The following is a 22017-nucleotide window of genomic DNA, read 5'->3' on the forward strand; positions in this document are numbered from 1 at the left end:
GGACTTGATCCTTGATCCCAGGATCATGACCTGAGCCAAAGGCAGGCACTCAACCACTGAGCCACCCAGGCGTCCCCCTATTCATTTTTTTTTAAAGACTACAGAAGACACATGTAAACCTGTAGGACCAAAAGGAAGAAGGAAGAAACCATCAGAAGACAAAGGACTGATTAAAAATTCAAGAGAGAGAGAAAAAAAAAAAGGTATGTGACCAAATAAGGTACCAGAGAAGAGAGATGGGTACAAGAGCATAAAACAGAGGGGTAAGTCCTGGAATGGAGGAGAAACATCACTTTGACAGAGTTAGGAGGAACACAGAATCTTAAGTACTTGCCAACAAAGTTTATTTTGGGTGTAGATGTTTTCTTGGCAGCCATATTTGTAGGCACTGCTGATACTTTAGTGTTGGATGTGCTATTAAGAGACGAGTTTCCTGTAGTTGTAAGACCTTTCACTGAAGAAGTTGCAATTGATGAAGTATTCACAGTACAATTGCTTGCTGCAATGCTTGAGGGAGAGGCAGTCGGTTTTGAAGCAGACACAGCTGTTGAAGAAGTAGCTTGGCTAACAACATTTGGTTCTGTTGAAGGAATGGGTTTACCAAGTTTTGTGTGTAATTTAACCACCTACAAAATAAAAGCACATGTTAAGAAACTCAAAAAGTATAGATTTTTTACTTCGTCTGAGAGAGTATATTTTTAGAAAACAAGGAAATGGATATTTATTTTTTCATCATTTTAAATAAAAACCTTAAAGTATATATACATTCTCTGCTTTAAACAACATACACTAAACAAAATCAGCCCTTTTTTGATAACTCTGGGAATACTCTTAGTTGTTCCAAGCTGGCAATAAAAGACTTTATAAAATAAAAATCTGAATTATGTTTTTCTTTGTTGTGTTTTCATTTGTTTTTTTTTGTGTGTGTGTGTTTTCATTTGTATACATAAAACTCACTGCTTTCAAAACTATCTCTGTGAAGTAGATTTTGACACATATTCCATTTACCACAGGGTGAGGAAACCAAGGCAGAAAAAGATGAAATCAACTTGGCTACATAAAGACCTAACCAGGACTTAAGCATGACAAGAAGAAAATTAATAATCATACAACAAATTTCTAATTGGCAGAATAAATGATCTCATTTAACTTAAAGAAAAAAGTTCTCCAGTCTTTCCTTCTTTAAACAATGACTATTTGATGCTACCTTTATGTATATTAGCAATATAAACAAGGCTTATAATCCACTCAAAGTTTTTAAGTTTTAAAGTCACCTATATTTAAACCCTCCATTGAAAAAGTAAAAGAAAACAGAGTAAGACATACGGGTGTGTGGGAAAGAACACCTACTTTCTGATGCTTAGCACCACGAATGTGGGCAGCATATGCATCTGCTCCTGTACAAGACACATCGCAGAGCTCACAACGTAGCTGATTTTGAGTCCCACGAGTAGAATTGTTGCTGCTGCTGGTATTTTGTGAAGCTTTCAATGCGGCTTCTTTTTTTTTATGTTTTTGTCCTTCTAAATGTTCTTTATAAGTCTGTTTCAAACAAAAAGGATAAATTTTGCTTTGCTTATTTTCTATCTGTATCATTTGAAATTATTCAATTCTCAAATCTCTAATACTCACTTAAAAATGAGCACTGAACGACTGAAAAAGCAACTGAACAAGAGCACGGAGGATTCCCTATAAATGTGATATACCTGTCGTTCTCTGTACTTTATCAAGAATACATTTACCTAACACGCTGATTTACAAAGAACCTTCATATATAGCCATATTATCAATATAAGCTAACCACTTCCAGTTTTAAGAATTTGAATCTTTTATTACTTATGTATGATGGTTATGTATAATGATGGACAGAGTGATCACTGCACAAATTATTTAATTGTAGAATTAAGATGAGGGAGGCAATGTATCTATATCATGAAAAAAAAAGTGGTAACAAGATATTTTATAGGAGCAGGTATATTTATTTATATAACTTTTCTAACTCAGGATGCATTTTCATACAGAACCCATACCATCCTGAATAAAGCTTATTTAAAATATGCAATAGCCAAAATTATATATATTTTCCAGGAAAAAAGTATTATTGTAATACGAGCCAACAAAATAATGAAATTATATATTAAAAATTGTCTGGAATCAGATAATTAAAGAAGGCAGATTTATTAAAATGAGGAGGTTAATAAGGATTGCTATTTCTTTTTTCTTGAGTGGGGCCAAATAGTTCCGTTTTCATGTTTTATTTTTATGATTGTTTTTAAGACAGACGTATCATTAGCATAAAATTGTACATTCATCACAGAATTTCAGAGCTTGATGGAACTTTACAGAGATTACCTAAAACAATGATTTTCTAATTTTTAAAAAAGAGAATGCTCTCTCCAAGTGAAATCTTATGCAGAAGGAGGGAAAGTTGCTCTGTTTTTGAAACAAAAGAGGGAGACCTAAGACCCAGTCATCTGATTCTTATGATCTGCAGTGGCCTAAAGTGGCTCCATGGAGCGGTGTGAGCCTCAATTATTTAGGGCAAGTCCTTAATAAGTGAGGAAACAAAAGCCCAAAGAAGTGAAGATCTTCAACTTGTCCAAAGCCATACAGTAATACAACTGGAACCATGGCCCCTAAGTCTGAACCTTACTCTCCCTCCTCATGTCCACAACTACCTAGATTCTAACGCACAATGTCAATGATGCTTTTCTCTAAGCTCATTAGCCCCTTAAGACACTGCCTTTCACTTGCAGAAGTATCACTGGCCTGTTCTTTCGTAAAAATCTAGACACTCCAAATCAACAGTGAGCCTCATTCTAAATGCTACTTTTCACCTATGCTCCTAGAGCCATGTTCTATCTATATGGGTACCAGATATTCAACACATCTCTTAGGTCTACATTTGCCACTAATAGCATCATCCGCTCTCAATAGCTATCACAGAGTAGGATGTACTCCCTTCCATGTTTAATCCTGTGTCCCTGCCACCATTCCCTACCTGCTCCCTCTACCCTGGCCACATAATCACAATGAAACTGTTTCCTATCACACTCAAAATAGGGAGAAAGAAGGTTTTATTTAACTAGTCCCATATTAAATAGTCCACAGTTATTCCCTAATTTGTATAACTCAGGGAATGCTGTTAACTTAAAATAATCTAAAACAAGCAGTATTAAAAAGTAGATAAAACTAATCTGGTAAATTAAAAAGAATGTACATAGGTGGGGCAAAGACAATATAACTGAAAGAAACTACTACAAAGACTGTTCCTTTCCAATAACACGCCTTTGCCAAACTGCTGGTCAATTCTTCTATAAAACATTTTTAAGGAAATTAACAAATAACATTGGGATAAGGGTTAAATACATTAGACTTTATAAAACACTCATGCCTAAATTACATATTTTATGTGTAGCAACCAGGAAAAAAACCGGGGGGGGGGGGGGGGGGGGAGGAATAGAGATTTTACAGGTTTCATTAGTTGATATTTTTGAAAAAGACACTTCCCACATCTTTCTTGTCCCAAAGTTTCTATTATCTCACAGAGGAGATTATACAGAAATAAATAATATTCTATAAAGTATGTACAAAAAAATCAGTCTTATTAGAAATGCTATCCTGCAAACTTGATTGTTAAAAGGGCTTATTTTAAGGATTTTTAATATTCCAGAAAGATAATTTCCTTCTGCTATTTATATGCTCTAAAAAATAATACATTTGACAAACTTCTCTCATCTTTAATTCAAGTATGTAAAACTAAATTCTCTCTATGGTCATCCTTTTTCAGCTGTAAAATTCTATTCATATACTCAAAATGGACCTCGCAGAAGAGCCTTGAAGGAAATCAAGAGTCAACTATGTTAAGTTGAAGAATTTTGTATAAAGGCTTTATAAAGCAAGTTGTAGATGCTAAAAGAGAAATAAAAATTCAATCTTATCCCCAACTCCAATTAATTTGAATATTAAACTTTTAAGTTAAATTTAAGTTTTATTTAAAGAACAAAGTTATCTTTCATGAAAAAAGGTATAATTTGCCCATTTTTCATTTTCGTTCATAATCATTTTCAAAGTTTTTTCTTAATAGAATTCCTGTATCTCAACACAAATACTTCTTAAAAAAGAATAGACTGTTTATTGAAATATGTGTTAGCTAAAAGCTAACAGGAAAGAAAATGTAAACCTTCTCCATGAGTGTAAGAATTAGAATATCAACCATACTTAACTACCAAAAATAACCACTGAAGACTCGTGGTAAAACTAAAACATACAACATAAGTACCTGTGGTCCAGCACAGCTGATCTTACAAACATCACAATAGTGAATCTGGGGCGGTTTGGGAGGCTGTTTTGGTTTCAGTTGTTTATTTTGGAATGGTGCTTTTTTAGTGAAGGTGGTCCCTGTCCAGGCAGCTGTTGCAGCAGCAGCTGCTGCTGCCGCTGCCGCCTGCTTCTGTTGCTGCTGCTGCTGTTGGTAGTAGGAGGATGCAGCTGAATACACTGCTGCTTCATAACCTGAATAAGATGTACCTTACAAATAAAATCAAACAAAGATTATGTTACATAATTACAAAAGGCCAAGTTATATGCTGTAAATTTAAATTCAGTAAATTCTGTGAATAAAGGCAGATTTACACGTGCATATTTACAAATAATGAGTATCTTACAAAACCTGGAAAAATCTTATTTTCCTTTAAAAAAAAAAAAGGTTTTATTTATTCATGAGAGACAGAGAGGCACAGACATAGAGGGAGAAGCAGGCTCCTCACAGGGAGCCCGATGTGGGACTCAATCCCGGGACTTGCGAGCACACCCTGAGTCAAAGGCAGAAGGCAGACGCTCAACCACTGAGCCACCCAGAAGTCCTCACTTTCTTTTTATGTAAGTCAATCAACAAGTTTTTAACTCAGCACCTGCCAGATGTTGTTATAAAGGCATAAAACAGTATAAGATTTGCTCCCTAACTTTGTGAAACTTATAGTTCAGTTGGTAGGATACCACAGAGATATAAATTTACGTAGTTACAGAATCTGTTAATATTTTCCCCAAAAGAATTCTTCTGCATACAATTTGGGAAGGGTTGAATTTGAGAAAGAGTCTGAACTAGGATACCAGACAGGAAGAAAAGAAATTCATGAAAGTAAAATTTTTATCTGCTTGGTGGCTAAGAGGATAGAATATACAAAAGAAAAGAAAAACACGCCAGGATTTTGAATCCCAGTGACTGACTGATGGGTTGTGCAACTGATTAAAGCAAGTTGCTGACAGAAGCTGGTTTGGAGAAGCAAGGTGAAGAAACCTTAGCAGAAAATCTGTGATACGGAGCTCGAGTTCAGATGAATATATAGGACAACAGATAAAACATTTCGGAATTAAGGACCAAATACATTAGTTTTCATCCTCCAAAAGAAAAAGAGCGCTGTGTTTTCTGGTTTAATGTATGGATTCTATCCATTTACACTGCTCAAAGTCTTTAATGAATAAGCAAACCTAGATAGTTACTGACAAACGTAACATATACATGTTGTGTACATTCATTCAGTGACTTATAGACTTAAATCTATATAAGTTTTAAAAGTGACAAAGCTGCTGATCTTACTTATAAGCCTATCTCAAAATTGGAAAACTACCCCTTTTCTAAACTAAGATCTCTCGAAATTTGGTGGACTCCCTATTTATCACATTCTAGTAAGACTTCTTTTTATTCTCAAGTGGAATTGAGTGGGCAAAGAGTCATGTAAGGCTTAAGAGAAATATTCCTAGTTGCCGCATGGCACAGAAAAATTACTTAAGGAAAAATGAGCTTTTTGGTCTCTCAAATGCAGACTGCTATGTTGAAAAGACTTATGACCCACTAGCTTGGAGCCATCTACACAGACAGATAAGAAAACATGAATTGGAAAGGTGAGGATTTAAGATGCGTGGTTAAGTCAGAATCACAGGTATCTGAAACTAGAAATATCTAGAATGGTAGAGAGTATGGTAAGAGAAGAAAACATCTAAAAGTAAAAGTAGGGGGATCCCTGGGTGGCTCAGCGGTTTGGCGCCTGCCTTAGGCCCAGGACGTGATCCTGCAGACCCGGGATCGAGTGCCATGTCGGACTCCCTATATGGAGCCTGCTTCTGCCTCTGCCTGTGTCTCTGCCTCTCTCTCTCCCTCTGTGTATCTCATGAATAAATAAATAAAATCTTTAAAAAAATAAAAATAAAAAAGTAGGAAGAAGTAGGTAAGCTGCTTCTTATGCTTACTAAGAAGCAGATAATCAGATTAAAGAAATTAGAAAACAACTGATGTAATTGGCCTAAGGAAAAACTCTATAGATCAATATACCCCTCTGGTCAGTCTTACCAATGTCCTATGTTACTTAAAAATGTTACAGGAGAATAATTAAATTCACACTCAGTTATAGGCAGAAATATGTACAGTTTAAACTCCACTCAAAACAGCATAAATTGTCTAGTTAAAACTAACAAAGCTATTCTTGAATTATAACTGGCTAGGACCATGATTTTTATGACATTTTAAAAATTTTATTATTTTCTTTTAAAAAGATTTTCTTTATTCATGAGAGACAGAGAGAGAGAGAGAGAGAGAGAGAGAGAGAGAGAGGGAGAGACACAGGCAGAGGGAGAAGCAGGCTCCATGCAGGGAGCCTGACATGAGACTCGATCCCAGGTCTCGAGGATCACGCCCTGGACTGAAGGCGGCGCTAAACCGATAAGCCACCAGGGCTGCCCTTATGACATTTTTTAAACAGACATTTTCCAAATGACTAGCTGTTGTGTACAGAAACTGCAAAAATGCCACTTGAATGTAACCTCATGAATTAATACAGTAAGAAAACAAAAAGTAGCATTAAGGGCAATAACATCCTACAATGCTGGATGACCAGGACTTTCAGGATCTTTGTTTTTGTTTTAATTTATTTATTTTTAAAGACTTTATTCATTTATTCATGAGACACAGAGAGAGGCAGAGGGAGAAGGAGACTTCCCCGTGGGGAGCCCAATGCAGGACTTGATCCCAGGACCTGAGCTGGAGGCAGATGCTCATCCGCTGGGATCACCACCTGAGCCAAAGGCAGATGCTCATCCGCTGAGCCACCCAGCCATCCCTGTTTTTTTTTTTTTTTTTTAATTGAGGATTGACAGTATGACAGTGAAGTCTCAAATCAATAAGGCTTTATTATTCTTATTTGACAGATGAGAAAATAGGCTAAGAGACTGTGAGGTGCTTTAAACAATGAGTTATTTAATATCACAAAAATCACCAGGCTAAGTGTAATATTTACAAAATAATCTCCATTTGCACACATGTATTTAAAACTAATAAAAGGTAAGCTTAAGTATAGTTTACTACTTAATCTCCTATAAGTACTAGCAAACAAATGTACATTTCTTGTAAAAGTATTATGGGAAAACAAATATAAGGCTGCATCTCTAAGTAAAAGCTCAATTTTTGAGGGCTAAAACAGTTTCACTTAAAAAGTACTTTTATTAGGGGTGCCTGGGTAACTTGATCGGTTAAGTATCCAATTCCTGATTTAGGCTCAGGTCCCAATCCTGAGTTTTGAGATTGGGCTACAAGCTGGGTATGGAGCCTGCTGGGATTCTCTCTCACCCTCTCCCTCCTCCTCTAGGGAAAAAAAAAAAAAAAACAAAACTTTGGGACACCTGGGTGGCTCAGTGGTTGAGCATCTACCTTTGGCTCAGGGCCTGATCCTAGATTCCCAGGAACAAGTCCCACATCAGGCTCCTTCCATGGAGCCTGTTTCTCCTTCCTCTGTCTGTGTCTCTCATGAATAAATAAAATCTTTATTAAAAAAAAAAAAAAGAAAAAAACACTTTTATTAAAAATGCTGATCAGTTAATAAGTTACACATTAAGTTGAAATATAATTTTTAAATGTACAATATCAGAAAAACATACCATTTCTTTTTTAATTTTAATTTTTATTTATGATAGTCACACACAGAGAGAGAGAGAGAGAGGGGCAGAGACATAGGCAGAGGGAGAAGCAGGCTCCATGCACCGGGAGCCCAACGTGGGATTTGATCCCGGGTCTCCAGGATCATGCCCTGGGCCAAAGGCAGGCGCTAAACCGCTGCGCCACCCAGGGATCCCAAAACATACCATTTCAATAGTAAATTTAGCATGTTACAAGCCACCATTTAGCAGGTACCAATATTCTAGAACTCATTTTAATAAGATGAAAAAAAGAGCAGACATAGAACTGCACATATAGAACTCATAAGCCCTAACAATGATCTTTCTGGGATGGCAATCTCACACTGTGTATAGCACTTTTTTTTTTTTTAAAGTGCATACCCTTTGATGTAACAGGAATTGCTAGAAATTTATCATACAGCAACAACTGGCAAATACAGGACTCTTTCCATAGAAAGATTATTTTATCCAATGTTATTTCTAGTTTTTTCATAATATGAAATCTAGCATCCCAAGACAGAAACTTTAAAATCTACATCCAGGAAGAGTACATCCATATAACAAAATATTATGGAGCCATTAAAAACTATTTCTAAGCATAAATTCTGATTTCTAAATACCTTATTAGAAACCACAGCTCCTTTGTGAAATGGTTGATTGTGAGACTTGGGCATGAAATGCTTGAAGTGTATCAGTAATATCTTACTGTGCCAAAAAGAAAAAAGTGCTCAGAGAATAATGATGCCAAGTTCAGAAGACTCGGGAGCTAGTCTGAAAAGGAGGATCTCATTGGCCAAATCTGGGAAAATATGCACCTCAAAAAGAAAAATGAGTAATGGTTTATACTACGCTGAATGACAACAACAAAAATGAGTCCATAGTAATACTAGAAAAGAAGGGAGGAGGGGAGCTCTTCCTTAGAGAAGAGTGCTAAGAATCAATGTAGAAAGATTTTTACATTCATCACTGTACAACTTGATTCAGTTAAGAGATTTTCAAAGATCTAACACCACAGAGTGAAAAGTTGTTGGGTAATAGGCCCATAGATTACTTGGTTAATTACAAAGGGGAAAAAAAGGTATCCTTAAAATGAAGAGATCTGGTAGTTACCACTTTAAGCAGTGAGTATACTTGGCATCATCAATAAGGAATTTATAGCATTACTTTTGTGCTCTTGAGGTTATGAAATGCAGAAGTTCACTCAGGTAGTTTTATTGACTAAAAAGCTGCCAAAATCTAAGCATAAAGAAAGCAGATAAATCCACTTGTGAGATAGTCTACAGGACAAACTGGTCTGATCTCTTAAAAAATGTCAAGGTCATGAGAGTCAAGATAAAAATAGAGTATTCTACATTAAAGGAAAGTGAAACTAACAAAGATATGACAACCAAGTACAATACATGATCCTTGATTAGACCCTGAATTTAAAACATAGCACAAAGACACCAAACACATAGAAAGCTCAGCCATAAAAAACACTTGTGGACAACTAAACAAATTTGATAATAACCATGTTCAATTTCTTTTTATGATTTGCATGTGGTAATGTAAAAAAATGCCCTTATTAGGAAATACTGGCTGAAGAATTCAGGAAAAGCATCAGGTCATCTGTAACTTATAATGCTGACCCATTTGAAAATAGTTTTTAAGAGATAAAGCAAATATGGTAAAATACTAATAACCGGTAAATCTAGGTAAATGGTATACAGACATTTATACTTCTTTTTCAAGTTTTTTGCAGAATTAAAATTTTCTAAAATAAAAGGCTGGGAAAAATATAAATCAAAAGAATCATGTATCATGCACTCAGTGACATAACATTTACAATGAGAAAAAAGCAATTAATAGTATGCATTAGACAAATTCATTTTTATAAAAAACATATATATACTGCATATGTATATTCCCATGAAGAAAACTAAAGACATGCACCAAAATGTTAATGGTAATTAGTACCTAGGGGTACATGTCTAGGGATTTAATTTTTTTAATCTATAGTTTATAATTTTATTTAAAAAATTTTTATAGTTTATAATTTTATTTTATTTATTTTCATTTATTTATGATAGACATAGAGAGAGAGAGAGAGAGAGAGGCAGGCAGAGACACAGGCAGAGGGAGAGGGAGAAGCAGGCTCAATGCCGGGAGCCCGATGCGGGACTTGATCCCGGGACTCCAGGATCGAATCCCACGTCAGGCTCCCGGTGCATGGAGCCTGCTTCTCCCTCTGCCTGTGTCTCTGCCTCTCTCTCTCTCTCTCTCTCTGTGACTATCATAAAAAAAAAATAAAAATAAAAAAATAAAAATAAATAAAAAATAATTAACTTCATTCTATATAAGATATATTCAAGTAATTGAGACAATGGAAGAGAGCTAGAAAAGAGAAAGAGGAGAACATGTATAACAGAAGCAATAATAGGAAAGGAAAATTCGTACTCCTTATTTTGTTGAATGTACATTTAAAAAAGTGTGTCCAGTCAGATTTCACCGAAATAATTCCATTTACAGTTATAACTGATTAATCAGAGATAAAGAGGGGCAGAAAAGTTGTATGGGTACAAATCTGAATGACAGATCTAAGAATAACAACTTCTCCTCACTCCCAATTCATTTCTGCATGGTTGTCACAGTTAACTTAAAATCTGTTCCCACTGCTCCTTTTCTGAAGATCTCCTTTTTGGCACCCTTTTGGCCCACAAGATAAAGAGAGACACCATAACAGAGCATTACGTGGCTTTTCACACTGACATTTCCAGCTGTATCTCCTGATATTTACCCCATATATCCTGTATTCTAGCCACAACAAACTGTTCCTAAATATTCCATGTCTGCCTAATTCACCACTGTATCCCCAGCACCCAGCATAAGCCTTTAGCAAAGGGTAAGAAATAAAAAAAAATCTCTGAAAAACAGGGCGCCTGGGTGGCTCAGTCCATTAAACATCTGACCCTTGATGTTGGCTCAGGTTGCAATCTTGGGATCACGGGAACAAGCCCTACATTGGGCAGGGTGTGAGGCCTGCTTGAGATTCTCTCTTCCCCTCTGTCCCTCCTCCCCTACTTATGCAGTGCCCACTCTCTCTTTCTAAACAAATTCTGAAAAACAACAACTAATCAATTTTAATTCAGTAGTTTGGCTCTTAACACCAAGCTGCAACGAAGAATCAAGAAGTAAGAACTAAAATTGCCCATATTGCCTTAAATCCTTCATAGAAAGAGAGGAGGACAAGGTATTGAGAAATACGATGGAGACCAAGGAAACCAACTACAAGGTTACTGTCTATAAAAAAGCAACATGTGATTTTAATCACTGAAATAATGCAAAGTACCTCAGCTAGAAATTAGCAAAAGCAGTGGACATAGTAAGAAGGTTTTAGCGATTATACCATTCTTAATATAATGATTATTTAAGGAAATAGATAATTTCCTTAAGATAATAAACATGTCTTTTTTTTTTAAAAGATTTTATTTTAAAATCTGAGAACATGAGAGACAAAGACACAGGCAGAGGGAGAAGCAGGCTCCATGCAGGGAGCCTGACGTGGGACTTGATCCCGGGTGTCCAGGATCACTCCTGGGGCTGAAGGCGGTGCTAAACCGCTGAGCCACTGGGGCTGCCCAACGTGATTTTTTTTAAAGGAAAATAAAGCTACTCTGTCCTTCCAAAAGACATGTGTTATATAACAATCTTATAGATATTTACAAAGGCTACCCAATATTTTCACATTACTTATTCCTGTTAATAAATATAAAGAAGTAGTTCCCTGTCGGCTGAAATAAACAATACAAAACAATTTGTCAGTGGTAGTCCCTGAACATTAACCTTAAGTTTTCAAATTCATTTGGAAAAGTCAGGAAAAAAATGACCCTATAAATACTAGGTGTTATTTTTCTCTAATTGCAATGTTAGGCCCAGAACTGATACTGTTTTCAAACTCTCAAAGAGCATTTTACAGGGATCCCTGGGTGGCGCAGCGGTTTGGCGCCTGCCTTTGGCCCAAGGCGCGATCCTGGAGACCCAGGATCGAGTCCCATATCGGGCTCCCGGTGCATGGAGCCTGCTTCTCCCTCTGCCTGTGTCTCTGCCTCTCTCTCTCTCTCTCTGTGTGACTATCATAAGAAAAAAAAAAAAAAAAAAAAAGAGCATTTTACATTGTTACTATCTCCTGGTTTAAACAAAACAACAACATAGAACTTGCCAAAACACAACTTGAGTATGGTCCATTTGTCACATTTTATACATGTATCAACATCTATCAATGAATTCAATTCTTGCTATTAGAGTGACACCATTCCACAGAACATCAAGATAGTTTCTAAGAAGTTTCTAACTTATTTACTCATTTAAACACAGTTTGTCTTACCAGAATAAGTAACTGCCGTGGTACTATAAGTAGCACTCTGGGTATAGGATGGCACCACAGTAGCTGCAGCTGCTACTGGCTGTACGGTGGAAGATACGGGATAAATGGAGAAAGTAGTGGTAGCTGGACTTGGTGTGGCTGGTTTTATGGCTGTCACTTGTCGAGTTTGCTGGGCTTGTGTATACTGAGTTGCACCTTGGCTATAACCCGCTTTGGGGGCTAAAATAGTAAAGAGTTATCAGAAAATTAGAAAGGTGAACTTCAATAGTTGTACCAATATCCTTGAGAATTAGAAAAAGTGTAAACATCAACTGTAAATTTAATGCTAGCAATTTCTTGGTAAAAGGGTTGAAATTCTTATTACCAACTGAATAAAATCTATAACATCTACATAACATCTAAAATACAACATCTACATAAATTCTTTTACTGTCCCTTCCCAGATGCTTTATGTATTTCCCAAATAGGATTTTGTCCAAATTTACAACTAACTGAAATAGCAGGAGTACCTAAAACAGGTGTAATAAAGTCTTTAGAACAGTGTGTGTGTGTGTGTGTGTGTGTGTGTGTGTGTGTTTGGGCTAGTCAAACTTGAGGGTTATACTTAACATTGTGAACAGAATAAAGAGCCTCAAATATGATTTTAAATCACAGTAAAATTTCACTGTTTAACTATACTAAACTTGTTCACATGCCATTCATCACATTTTTTATAATATATCTATAATGAACTTTAGTCTAATACCAACTCATAAGGTGCCACGGACTTAATCCTTCAAACAGTTTAAATGACTACATGTTTCTGCTAAACTTTCTGCTGCCCTTGACTATATTCAAAATAAATGAATGCTTTAAGAATCTTATGAACCTTATTATCAAGCCCTAAATTAATCACTTATTAATGATCACTAAAGCATATAAATATAATTCCTGATAAAGGCCCAAATATCAGGGGGTTTAGTTTACTTTAGTTAAGGCATCTTAAATAAATAGCACTTAAGAATTTATAAAACTGTTACCTACATGTAGTATAAAACTTGATCCACATAACACACAGATGAGGACATTTTACAAAAGGAAACTAATATCCAAGAGCAAAATGACTTGCAAGTCAGATAGTCCATGTCAGAGCTAAGACTAAAAGTTCTTCTGACTCTGAAACACAATCTACCTTTGATAATTAGGAAGTTCACTACAGCTCAGTGTACTCACAAATCATTAGAGAAGAAACTATAAGAAAAGTCGGTCATTATAATTAAAAATATTTTTATATCACTTTTAAGGGACTCACAGAAATCTTAGAATTAAAAGTACCCTAGAGAGATCTGGGTCAACTACCTCATTAACAAATAAGAGAATATTGATGAAAAGAGGTAAAAATCACTCACCAACATTAGTGGTAAAGCCAGTACCAGAAGCCAGTCCTACTCCTTCCTAATCCAAGACTCACCCACACTCTCATGATCCTTCAAAAATAACTAAAAAAGGAACTGTCTACTTTTCTGAACTCAACTTTAAATTTTCAACTTAATCTCTATCAAAAATTTCATCTCTTAAAGACTACTTGGGGTGCCTGCGTGGCTCAGCATCTGACTCCTGACTGAGATTCTTTCCCTCTGTCCCTCCCCTTGCTCCCACATTCTCTCTCTCCAAAATAAATACATCTTTAAAAAAGAAAAAGAGAAAAGGAAGACTACAAATATGTAGGCTTCTTTGAAAACAAAGTATTTCCTGTATTTAAGCCATTATATTTACTGTAATATCAGAGGCTAGAAACAGGACCAACTGTCATTACAGATCAGAGAAAGAGGAATTAAAAATATGGGCCCACAAAAGGTCTCCACTGGTTACACAAAGGCAGTCAGCAGTATGTTCTGGGCACTTCTGGGGAAGATAAGGATGTGGCCAGAAGTTATCACAACTCTTTTTGTACGACTTATTTCATAGCAGCAAGAGAACTATAAGGCAGAGACCAGAAATAAAATACATTTCTGGGAGAAAAGGACATGATTATGATTTGCCCCTATAGCCCTCTCCCTCTTTGGCACTCAAAGGCATGTAGCAGAAGAAGAGAAGCACACAGCTAGAACGTCCTTCTTTAGATAACATAATACAATGAGCTTAGGTGGACTCAAAAGGGTACCTTCATTAAACACACCAAACAATATATTTCAGTAGTTTTCAATGAAACCGTGTATGCTAATAAAACCCACCTGTCTGATAGTAGGTTTCAGCAACAGAAGGCTGAGGCTGGGCAGCAGCTGCTACAGCAGCAGCAGTTGCTGTGGGTTGTTGGTAGTACTGCTTACTATCATATGCTACAGCAGGAGCAGTGGATCTTACATAGGAGTATGAGTCCTAAAGAAAGGGAATAAAAGAAAATATTACTATATAAGTGAAGTGGCAGGAAAAAACTCTAAGTCTACTATATAAAAGTGTAATAAAGGAAAATGAAAAACTAACTTACAGACCTAGGTATAAAAGTCAGACTCAAAACAAAGGGCACTCAACTCTGAACTTTGAAAATAAGGTCAAAACCATTTCAAGCAGCATGTTTAACTTTCACATCAGAAAAAAAAATACCACTAAAACACTTTATTTTTTTTTATTTTATTTTTTTACTAAAACACTTTAAAATAATGCATATCTTTAAAATTCTATTAAGAAAGGGACACCTGGGTAGCTCTGTCAGTTAAGCAGCAGAATCTTGATTTAGGCTCAGGTCATGATCTCAGGGTCCTGGGATCGAGCCCTGTGGGGCCCTCTGTGCTCAGTGGGGAGTCAGCTTGAGGATTCATTCTACCTCTTCCCCCCTCTCTCTCACTCAAATCTTTTTTTTTTTTAAAGATTTATTTATTTATTCATGAGAAACACACACACACACACACACACACAGAGAGAGAGAGAGAGAGAGAGGGGCAGAGACACAGGCAGAGAGAGAAGCAGGCTCCATGTAAGGATCCCGATGTGGGACTCGATCCCCGGTCTCCAAGATCACACCCTGGGCTGCAGGCGGCACTTAAACCACTGTGCCACCGGGGCTGCCCTCTCTCACTCAAATCTTAAAAAAAAAAAAAAAATTCTATTAAGAAATTCATAGCAGTTTTGCTTTAAAAATGGATTTCATAGTAAAGACCGCCTGTAAGTCTGAAGCTTTTTAACTACTCCAGCTTTCTTTTCATTCTTATTTGCCACTACTATTTTTATTAACTTACTTTTTAAAAGTTGGCTCCATCCCCAGCACAGAGCCCAAAGAAGACCTGAGCTGAGATCAAAAGTTGGATGCTTAACTGACTGAGCCACCCAGGCACCCCTATTTACTACTATCATTAACATAATGAATAGGAGCTTCTGGGTGGAAGAGAGGAAAGGAGAATACAGGTTCCAGGGAGAAGGAACACTATATATAAATCTCCAAGGCAGTGAAGATCAAGATGACCTGGGTGAATTCTGACACTGTACAAAGTAAGGAGGGATGAGGAGGTATGCAGGTGGAAAGGCTGAAGAAGTAGGCAGAGCCCAGAAAATGATGGGCTTCATTCACCCTATTAAAAACAATGTAATTTATTACATTCTGTTTCTGGACATAATGAAAACAATCCTAAAAGGAATTCAGAGTTTAGTAACTTGCCTAATATATGAAGATTTACTTATTTTAGAGAGACAGCTCAAGGGGAAGGGAAGAAGGAGAGAAAGAATCTCAAGCAAGACTCCCCACTGAGCATGGAGCATGGAGCCTGATGTGGGGCTCAATCCCACAACCCCAAGGATCACAACCTGAGCTGAAATCAAGAGTCAGACACTTAACCAACTGAGCCACCCAGGCACCCCATAACTTGCCAGTTATTAAAAGAAAATACTAATATTATAATTCACACATCGATTCATTACTTAACAAAATCAATTAATATATTTTAGAAGGAATATAGAAAAACTAGGCAAAGTTCGGAAGATCCTAAAGCAAACAAACAGAAAGTGGGTTATTAAAGGATTAGAACCAGGGGTGCCTGGGTAGCTCAGTTAGTTAAGTGTCTGACTCTTGATTTCGGCTCAGATCAGGATCTCAGGGCCATGAGATTGAGCCCTGCATCAGGTTCCTCCCTCAGTGGGGAGTATGCTTGACATTCTCTCCCTCTCCTCCAGCTCCTGCACATTCTCTCAGATAAATAAATAAATCTTAAAAAAAAAAAAAACAACAAAAAAACAAAAAGGATTAGAACCAAATTTAAGTAAGTAGTAATTCAGTACCACAATAATCATAGTACTATAAAAGGGAATTGAATTAGATCTTCATATCCCCAGTAAGACTGAACCAAAAGCAACTATAGGAATAAGAGCAGCAGCAATTTGTAAAACAAATTTACATACTAAAAAAGAATACTTTGAGGGGAAGAATGTACAGGCAACAGAACTTCTGCCCTTGTTAAGTTCCAAGAGAACACTATGAATTTGGCCCATATAGTTTAGGCTCTTGGTTCTCAAAACAGGAGACAGAATAATGCCATAGTACAAACAAGAAGCATCTTCCCTATGTCTTCATTTTTATGAAAACCTTGGCTAAAGATTTAACCAGTAATATAAAATATTTTTAATTAAAGTAAACATAGATATAAAAAGGACCCAGGAGGGATTCCTGGGTGGCGCAGCAGTTTGGCGCCTGCCTTTGGCCCAGGGCGCGATCCTGGAGACCCGGGATCGAGTCCCACATCGGGCTCCCAGTGCATGGAGCCTGCTTCTCCCTCTGCCTGTGTCTCTGCCTCTCTCTCTCTGTGTGGCTATCATAAATAAATAAAAATTAAAAAAACGGACCCAGAAGAATTATTAATAAAAAACTCACTACAAGGGTTCTTAATGCTTGGACTGTGCCCCTAAATTACCTTAGAATACACATTCATTTCTATCATCAGAGGTATATTTTTGAAGATCCAAGTCTGATAAGCACTGGCTTGGATATTACATCATACACTAGGGCTGCTGAAGCCTATGTGTTAAGACTACTGAAACTAGGAGTTTTCTTACCTGGTAGTTCTGTGTAGTAGCTGGGGGTGGTGGTGGTGGTGCTTCTTGTTGTCTCTGGGTATAACCATAGTCAGTTGCTGTATGTGCAGTGGGGTAGCCTCCATAAGCAGCAGCTGTTGCAGCAGCTGCAACAGCTACTGGAGCAGGCCTGGCAACTGCAACTGTGGCGGCTGCTGGTGCATAGGCAGCAGTAACTGTGTGAGCAGCTACTGGAGCCTGATGGACAGTGTAGCTAGCAACTGTAGTTGGATGAGAGTAGGCTACACCGGAAGCTGGCTGCTGGCTATATTGTGGAGTAGAAGAATAAACATAATACAATTTAATTTTAAAATCTAAGAATTTAATAAAATAAAAAGCACATTTTCAAGAAATTTAATCAGACTACAAAACACCAAGTATCTGAACTCAGTAAGCCTAGTCAATACCATATTTATTACTGTTGTATGATTTTTAATCTTTAATCTTAATACATTAAACAGTCACACATACTATGCTTAATTAAGATTATGGACCACATCACAAAGCAGGGATGACAAACTGGGATAAAAAGCAGTATTAGGAAGAAAACTTGATGAAACTAGGAACTTAAAAAACTATTTGTTGCTCATAAGGTTCTTTATATCTTCTACAGTTTAAAAAACATCTCTACAAAGAAATAATTCTAAAAATACTGAGCTCCAACTCCAATTATAGAAAACATTTAAAGTAAAAACTATTACCCAGTTGACTTAAATACTTCTGATACTCTAGGGCAGTAGTTCTCAACTGGGGAAGATTTTGCCCTCCAGGAACATTTGGCCATGTCTAGAGATATTTTTGATGGTCAAACTGCAGAGGAGGTGTTAGTGATATGTGCTACTGGCATCTAGTGGGTAGAAGCCAGTGATGCTGTTACATATCCTACAGTGCACAGGACAGCTACCCACAACAAAGAATTATCCAAAGAATGTCAATGGTGCTGAGGTTGAGAAATCTTGCTCTAGGGCACAAAACCTACAATGAACTATCTATTTATTATTTTAGATAATTACCCAAGCAAGTTACAGGCAGCATTTCATTATTCACATTTTTTTCTTAAAAATGTAGTACATGTTGCAAAAGGAGACCTAAGTGAGATGCTTTGCAATCATTTACAACTCAAAGAGCCAAAAACATTTTCCAAACTGTAAATCAAATTTCCAGCTAAAGTTCTCAGAGTAATATTTAACTTTTCAAATTTTAACTGTAAAATTGAGAGTCTATGTCACATAAAACCAAGGCTTACAGATGTTAAGCACATTCAAGTGTATTTGTTCTAGGTTCCCTAAAACATTCACAATTACACTTGTTAAAGCTTTATTACTAAGGCAGAAATGCCTTCTAAAAAAAGGAGAGCCCCAACCGTTATTTAGCTGACAGGTTTTAGATGACCTTAAGTCTTAATATGAGCCAACAGTTAAGAATAGCTAAGAAAAAAATACCTGACATAAGCTGAAGCTGCTCTAGTAGTGTCTGATTCATGGGTTATAGTACAGGATATTCTTCATTGCTGTGCACAACACCATACAAATATGGCATAAAATTAAAATTTAGGGCCATCACATTTTAACTCTATTAGGGAAAACACTGATAATTATAATGTATTCAAAGGGAATCAATATGAAGCTTATAAGTATGAGTAGTATCTCACATAAAAAGTGGAGGACCTGGGAACATTCAGTCTAGAAGAGGTGATTGGGGAAGATATGAGAGCTGCCTTCTAATAGAAGAGACTTACTCCATGCTGCTCCAGAGAACAGAACTAGAACCAATGGATGGAAGGGTGGCAGATTTCAGCCCAATATGAAAAAGAAAAAAAAACAAAAACTTAGAACAAAGTCCAAAGAAACTCTTATAATTTATATTTGGATGAGGTTTTCCACATTTTGATATTAAAAGTAGCTAATATATTCTATATATATGACAATTAAAAGATAGGGAAAGGGAAATTTAAATCGTAATAGTGGAAAAACTGGTTTGGGATTGACATATTCTATGGATAATTCCATATCCTTAAGAAAAAAATGCTAATAACATATTGTATTTCTTCAAAACTCCTAGGACTGAAAGAATTATATTTAAAATATAAATACACCAGTTCTGTGAAACTTGTATTTAACATTTACTGATAAAATTTCACACATTCAGACTACACTGCATAAAAGGAGTTTGGTTATATAAAAATTTAGATAATCTTGGATTCCTATACAGTTTCCATTCATCCCATTGTTCTGTATTATTTGTTCATACACCTTGGTCTCCAAAACTTGTCCTACAGGACAAAAAGCAGAGTAGAAACAAGATAGGGAACAGAATAGGAATGTCAACTAGGCAAGCAATTTGACTTATACTGCCTCTGATCCTTAAAAGCCCACGTGACTAAAAAGGGATGACAATATGCTCTGGTTTAAGCCTAATGCCTCCCCATAATTATTAACAGTACACTCTCACACCTATGTGTCTCAGTTTGAACGATGAATCTTATTATTATCTCCCTTCCCAGGAACCATATAACACGATGCCAGTACTCTTAGCCATTACCATATGCCTAGGGCTGCCTAACCTAACTCTGCTCTGTATAGCCAGATTACAGCTGGAACCATATCCTCTACCAAAAGCATCATGAAGAATAATGATCTAGGGGCGCCTGGGTGGCTCAGCTGGTCTATGCATCTGCCTTTGGCTTAGGTTCTGATTTGGGGTCCTGGGATCCGGTATGCTTCTCTCTCTCCCTCTGCACCCCCCCACCCCCAATCCTGCTCTCTCCCTCAAATAATGGATGGAATCTTAAACAAAAGAATAATGATTTAGTTCCAATTCCATGGGGTTAAGTGGTAGGGCAGTGGTCTGCTGTTCAGAATATAGATTCTCTGGCCTGTTATCTTAAACCCATCTGGGAAATTCTCTTTCAATTAGAAATATCCTTAGAAAAATTACTGCCTTTTATGTGATGTATATGACCAGCCTGGACTACACCAATTCAATAAATATCTAGTGGCTAAATCTAAAAAGTTAAGTAAATTTTTAAAAATACAGGTCACATCAAGTTCAAATTAATTTAAGCAAAATGAGTCGGGTTGGAATTTTTTAAACCATGGTTTTTGCCTAGTTTGTAGTGTTAGAATAAAAGGTATTAAATTATATCCCTACATAAAATTTAAAACTTAAAGGTCATTAATGATTTTTAAAATAAGACAGGGTAAGTAAATAAAAGCCCAAATCTTGTGCCATAAAAACGTATTTGTGAAATATGTAAAGTCTTTCATTTTCATCCAGTAGAAAACAAGCTTCTATTTAGATAATATCTTTTGTGAATAAGTTAAATCTAATAAACTTCACTTTTAAGCTAGGAAAAATGAAATAATAAGTCACAAAACATAAAAATATGAATGAGCAAGATTAAGAAATACTTCAAGAATCATACATAACATGGAAGGGCATTTCTCTTGGAGGGAGAAAAAGGAAAAGAAAGTATTTATGGAGTTATTAGTATTAAAAAGTAGTAACACTTTTATATTTTTGGACTGAACCTGGAGGTTAATGGCCAGCTCTTTCCTTGCTTACCAGAAAGTGAAACAAGCCAGAATCCTTACCAAAATAGACACCTGACCCAAATCACCACACAGTCGAAGAAAGCCTACTATAAACTGCAAAAGAAACAGGAATGATCCTGCAGGAAATTGATATCAAGGCAACAAATAAGAATTTTCACAAACTCTAATTTGTATCCATAAAATAAGAACTTAACACTAGTTAGAAAATAAAGCTAAGGGATATAGACAAGATCAGGATATGGAGACTATAAGAGAAAATAAATCTAGGAAGTCCAATATCCAACTAGAAAGAATTCTGGAAAAAAAAAAGGAAGGAAGGAAGGAAGGAAGGAAGGAATGAAGGAAGGAAAGAAAAAGAAAGAAAGAAAGAAAGAAAGAAAGAAAGAAAGAAAGAAAGAAAGAAAGAAAAAAAGAAAAAGGAAGAAAGGAAGAAAGGAAGAAAGGAAGAAAGAAAGAGGCAAATAAAAGAAATAAAAAAATATTTCCCACTCTGGAAGGGAGGCACATATTTTCAAATTTAAAGGGCCTATATAGAACACAAAACAGAATGAAATAACACCAGGAGACATAGCATTTCATTAACATCTCAAGGTTAAAAAAATATATATCCTTCAAGTCTCCTGAGAAGAAAAATAAGTCACCTGCATACAAACTAAACAAAACTCAGACTTTTACTAATAACACGAGTGGCTAGGAAACAGTAGACTAATATCTTAAAAATTCAAGAGAAAATGAATATTAATAGAGTTCTGTATCTAGCTAAACCATTAAGACAGAATAAAGGTTTCTTTTTTCTTTTCTTTTCTTTTTTTTTTTTTTATAATAATGCCTACCAAATAAGTACTGTTGTGGGAATTAGATAAGCCCCTGAATCAATAGGATTCATATAGGGCATAGGACACTGATAGAGCAAAGCCAAGTATTTTTTTTTAATTTTTATTCATCCATGATAGTCACAGAGAGATAGAGAGAGGCAGAGATAAAGGCAGAGGGAGAAGCAGGCTCCATGCACCGGGAGCCCGACGCGGGACTCGATCCCGGGTCTCCAGGATCGCGCCCTGGGCCAAAGGCAGGCGCCAAACCGGCTGCGCCACCCAGGGATCCCAGGTTTCTTTT

The 22017-nt window shown here is 36.4% G+C and overlaps 1 protein-coding gene across 2 annotated transcripts in view; it reads right to left on the reverse strand.

Annotated features, from left to right (window-relative positions):
* ZFR (zinc finger RNA binding protein) overlaps positions 1-22017 on the reverse strand; it is an 87082-nt gene that overhangs the window by 48847 nt on the left and 16218 nt on the right. The window contains exons 3-9 of one of the 2 annotated variants that reach the window (XM_041748173.1): positions 19086-19109; positions 17330-17612; positions 14524-14668; positions 12311-12529; positions 4283-4530; positions 1351-1542; positions 335-626 (exon numbers count right to left, since the gene is read on the reverse strand). In XM_041748173.1, the coding sequence (XP_041604107.1) occupies positions 335-626; positions 1351-1542; positions 4283-4530; positions 12311-12529; positions 14524-14668; positions 17330-17612; positions 19086-19109 (1403 nt within the window). The remainder of the gene's footprint in view (positions 1-334; positions 627-1350; positions 1543-4282; positions 4531-12310; positions 12530-14523; positions 14669-17329; positions 17613-19085; positions 19110-22017) is intronic. The other variant, XM_041748174.1, reaches the window with a different exon arrangement.

The sequence above is a fragment of the Vulpes lagopus genome, chromosome 3, assembly GCF_018345385.1.
Source record: "Vulpes lagopus strain Blue_001 chromosome 3, ASM1834538v1, whole genome shotgun sequence".
In the NCBI taxonomy this organism is placed as follows: domain Eukaryota; kingdom Metazoa; phylum Chordata; class Mammalia; order Carnivora; family Canidae; genus Vulpes; species Vulpes lagopus.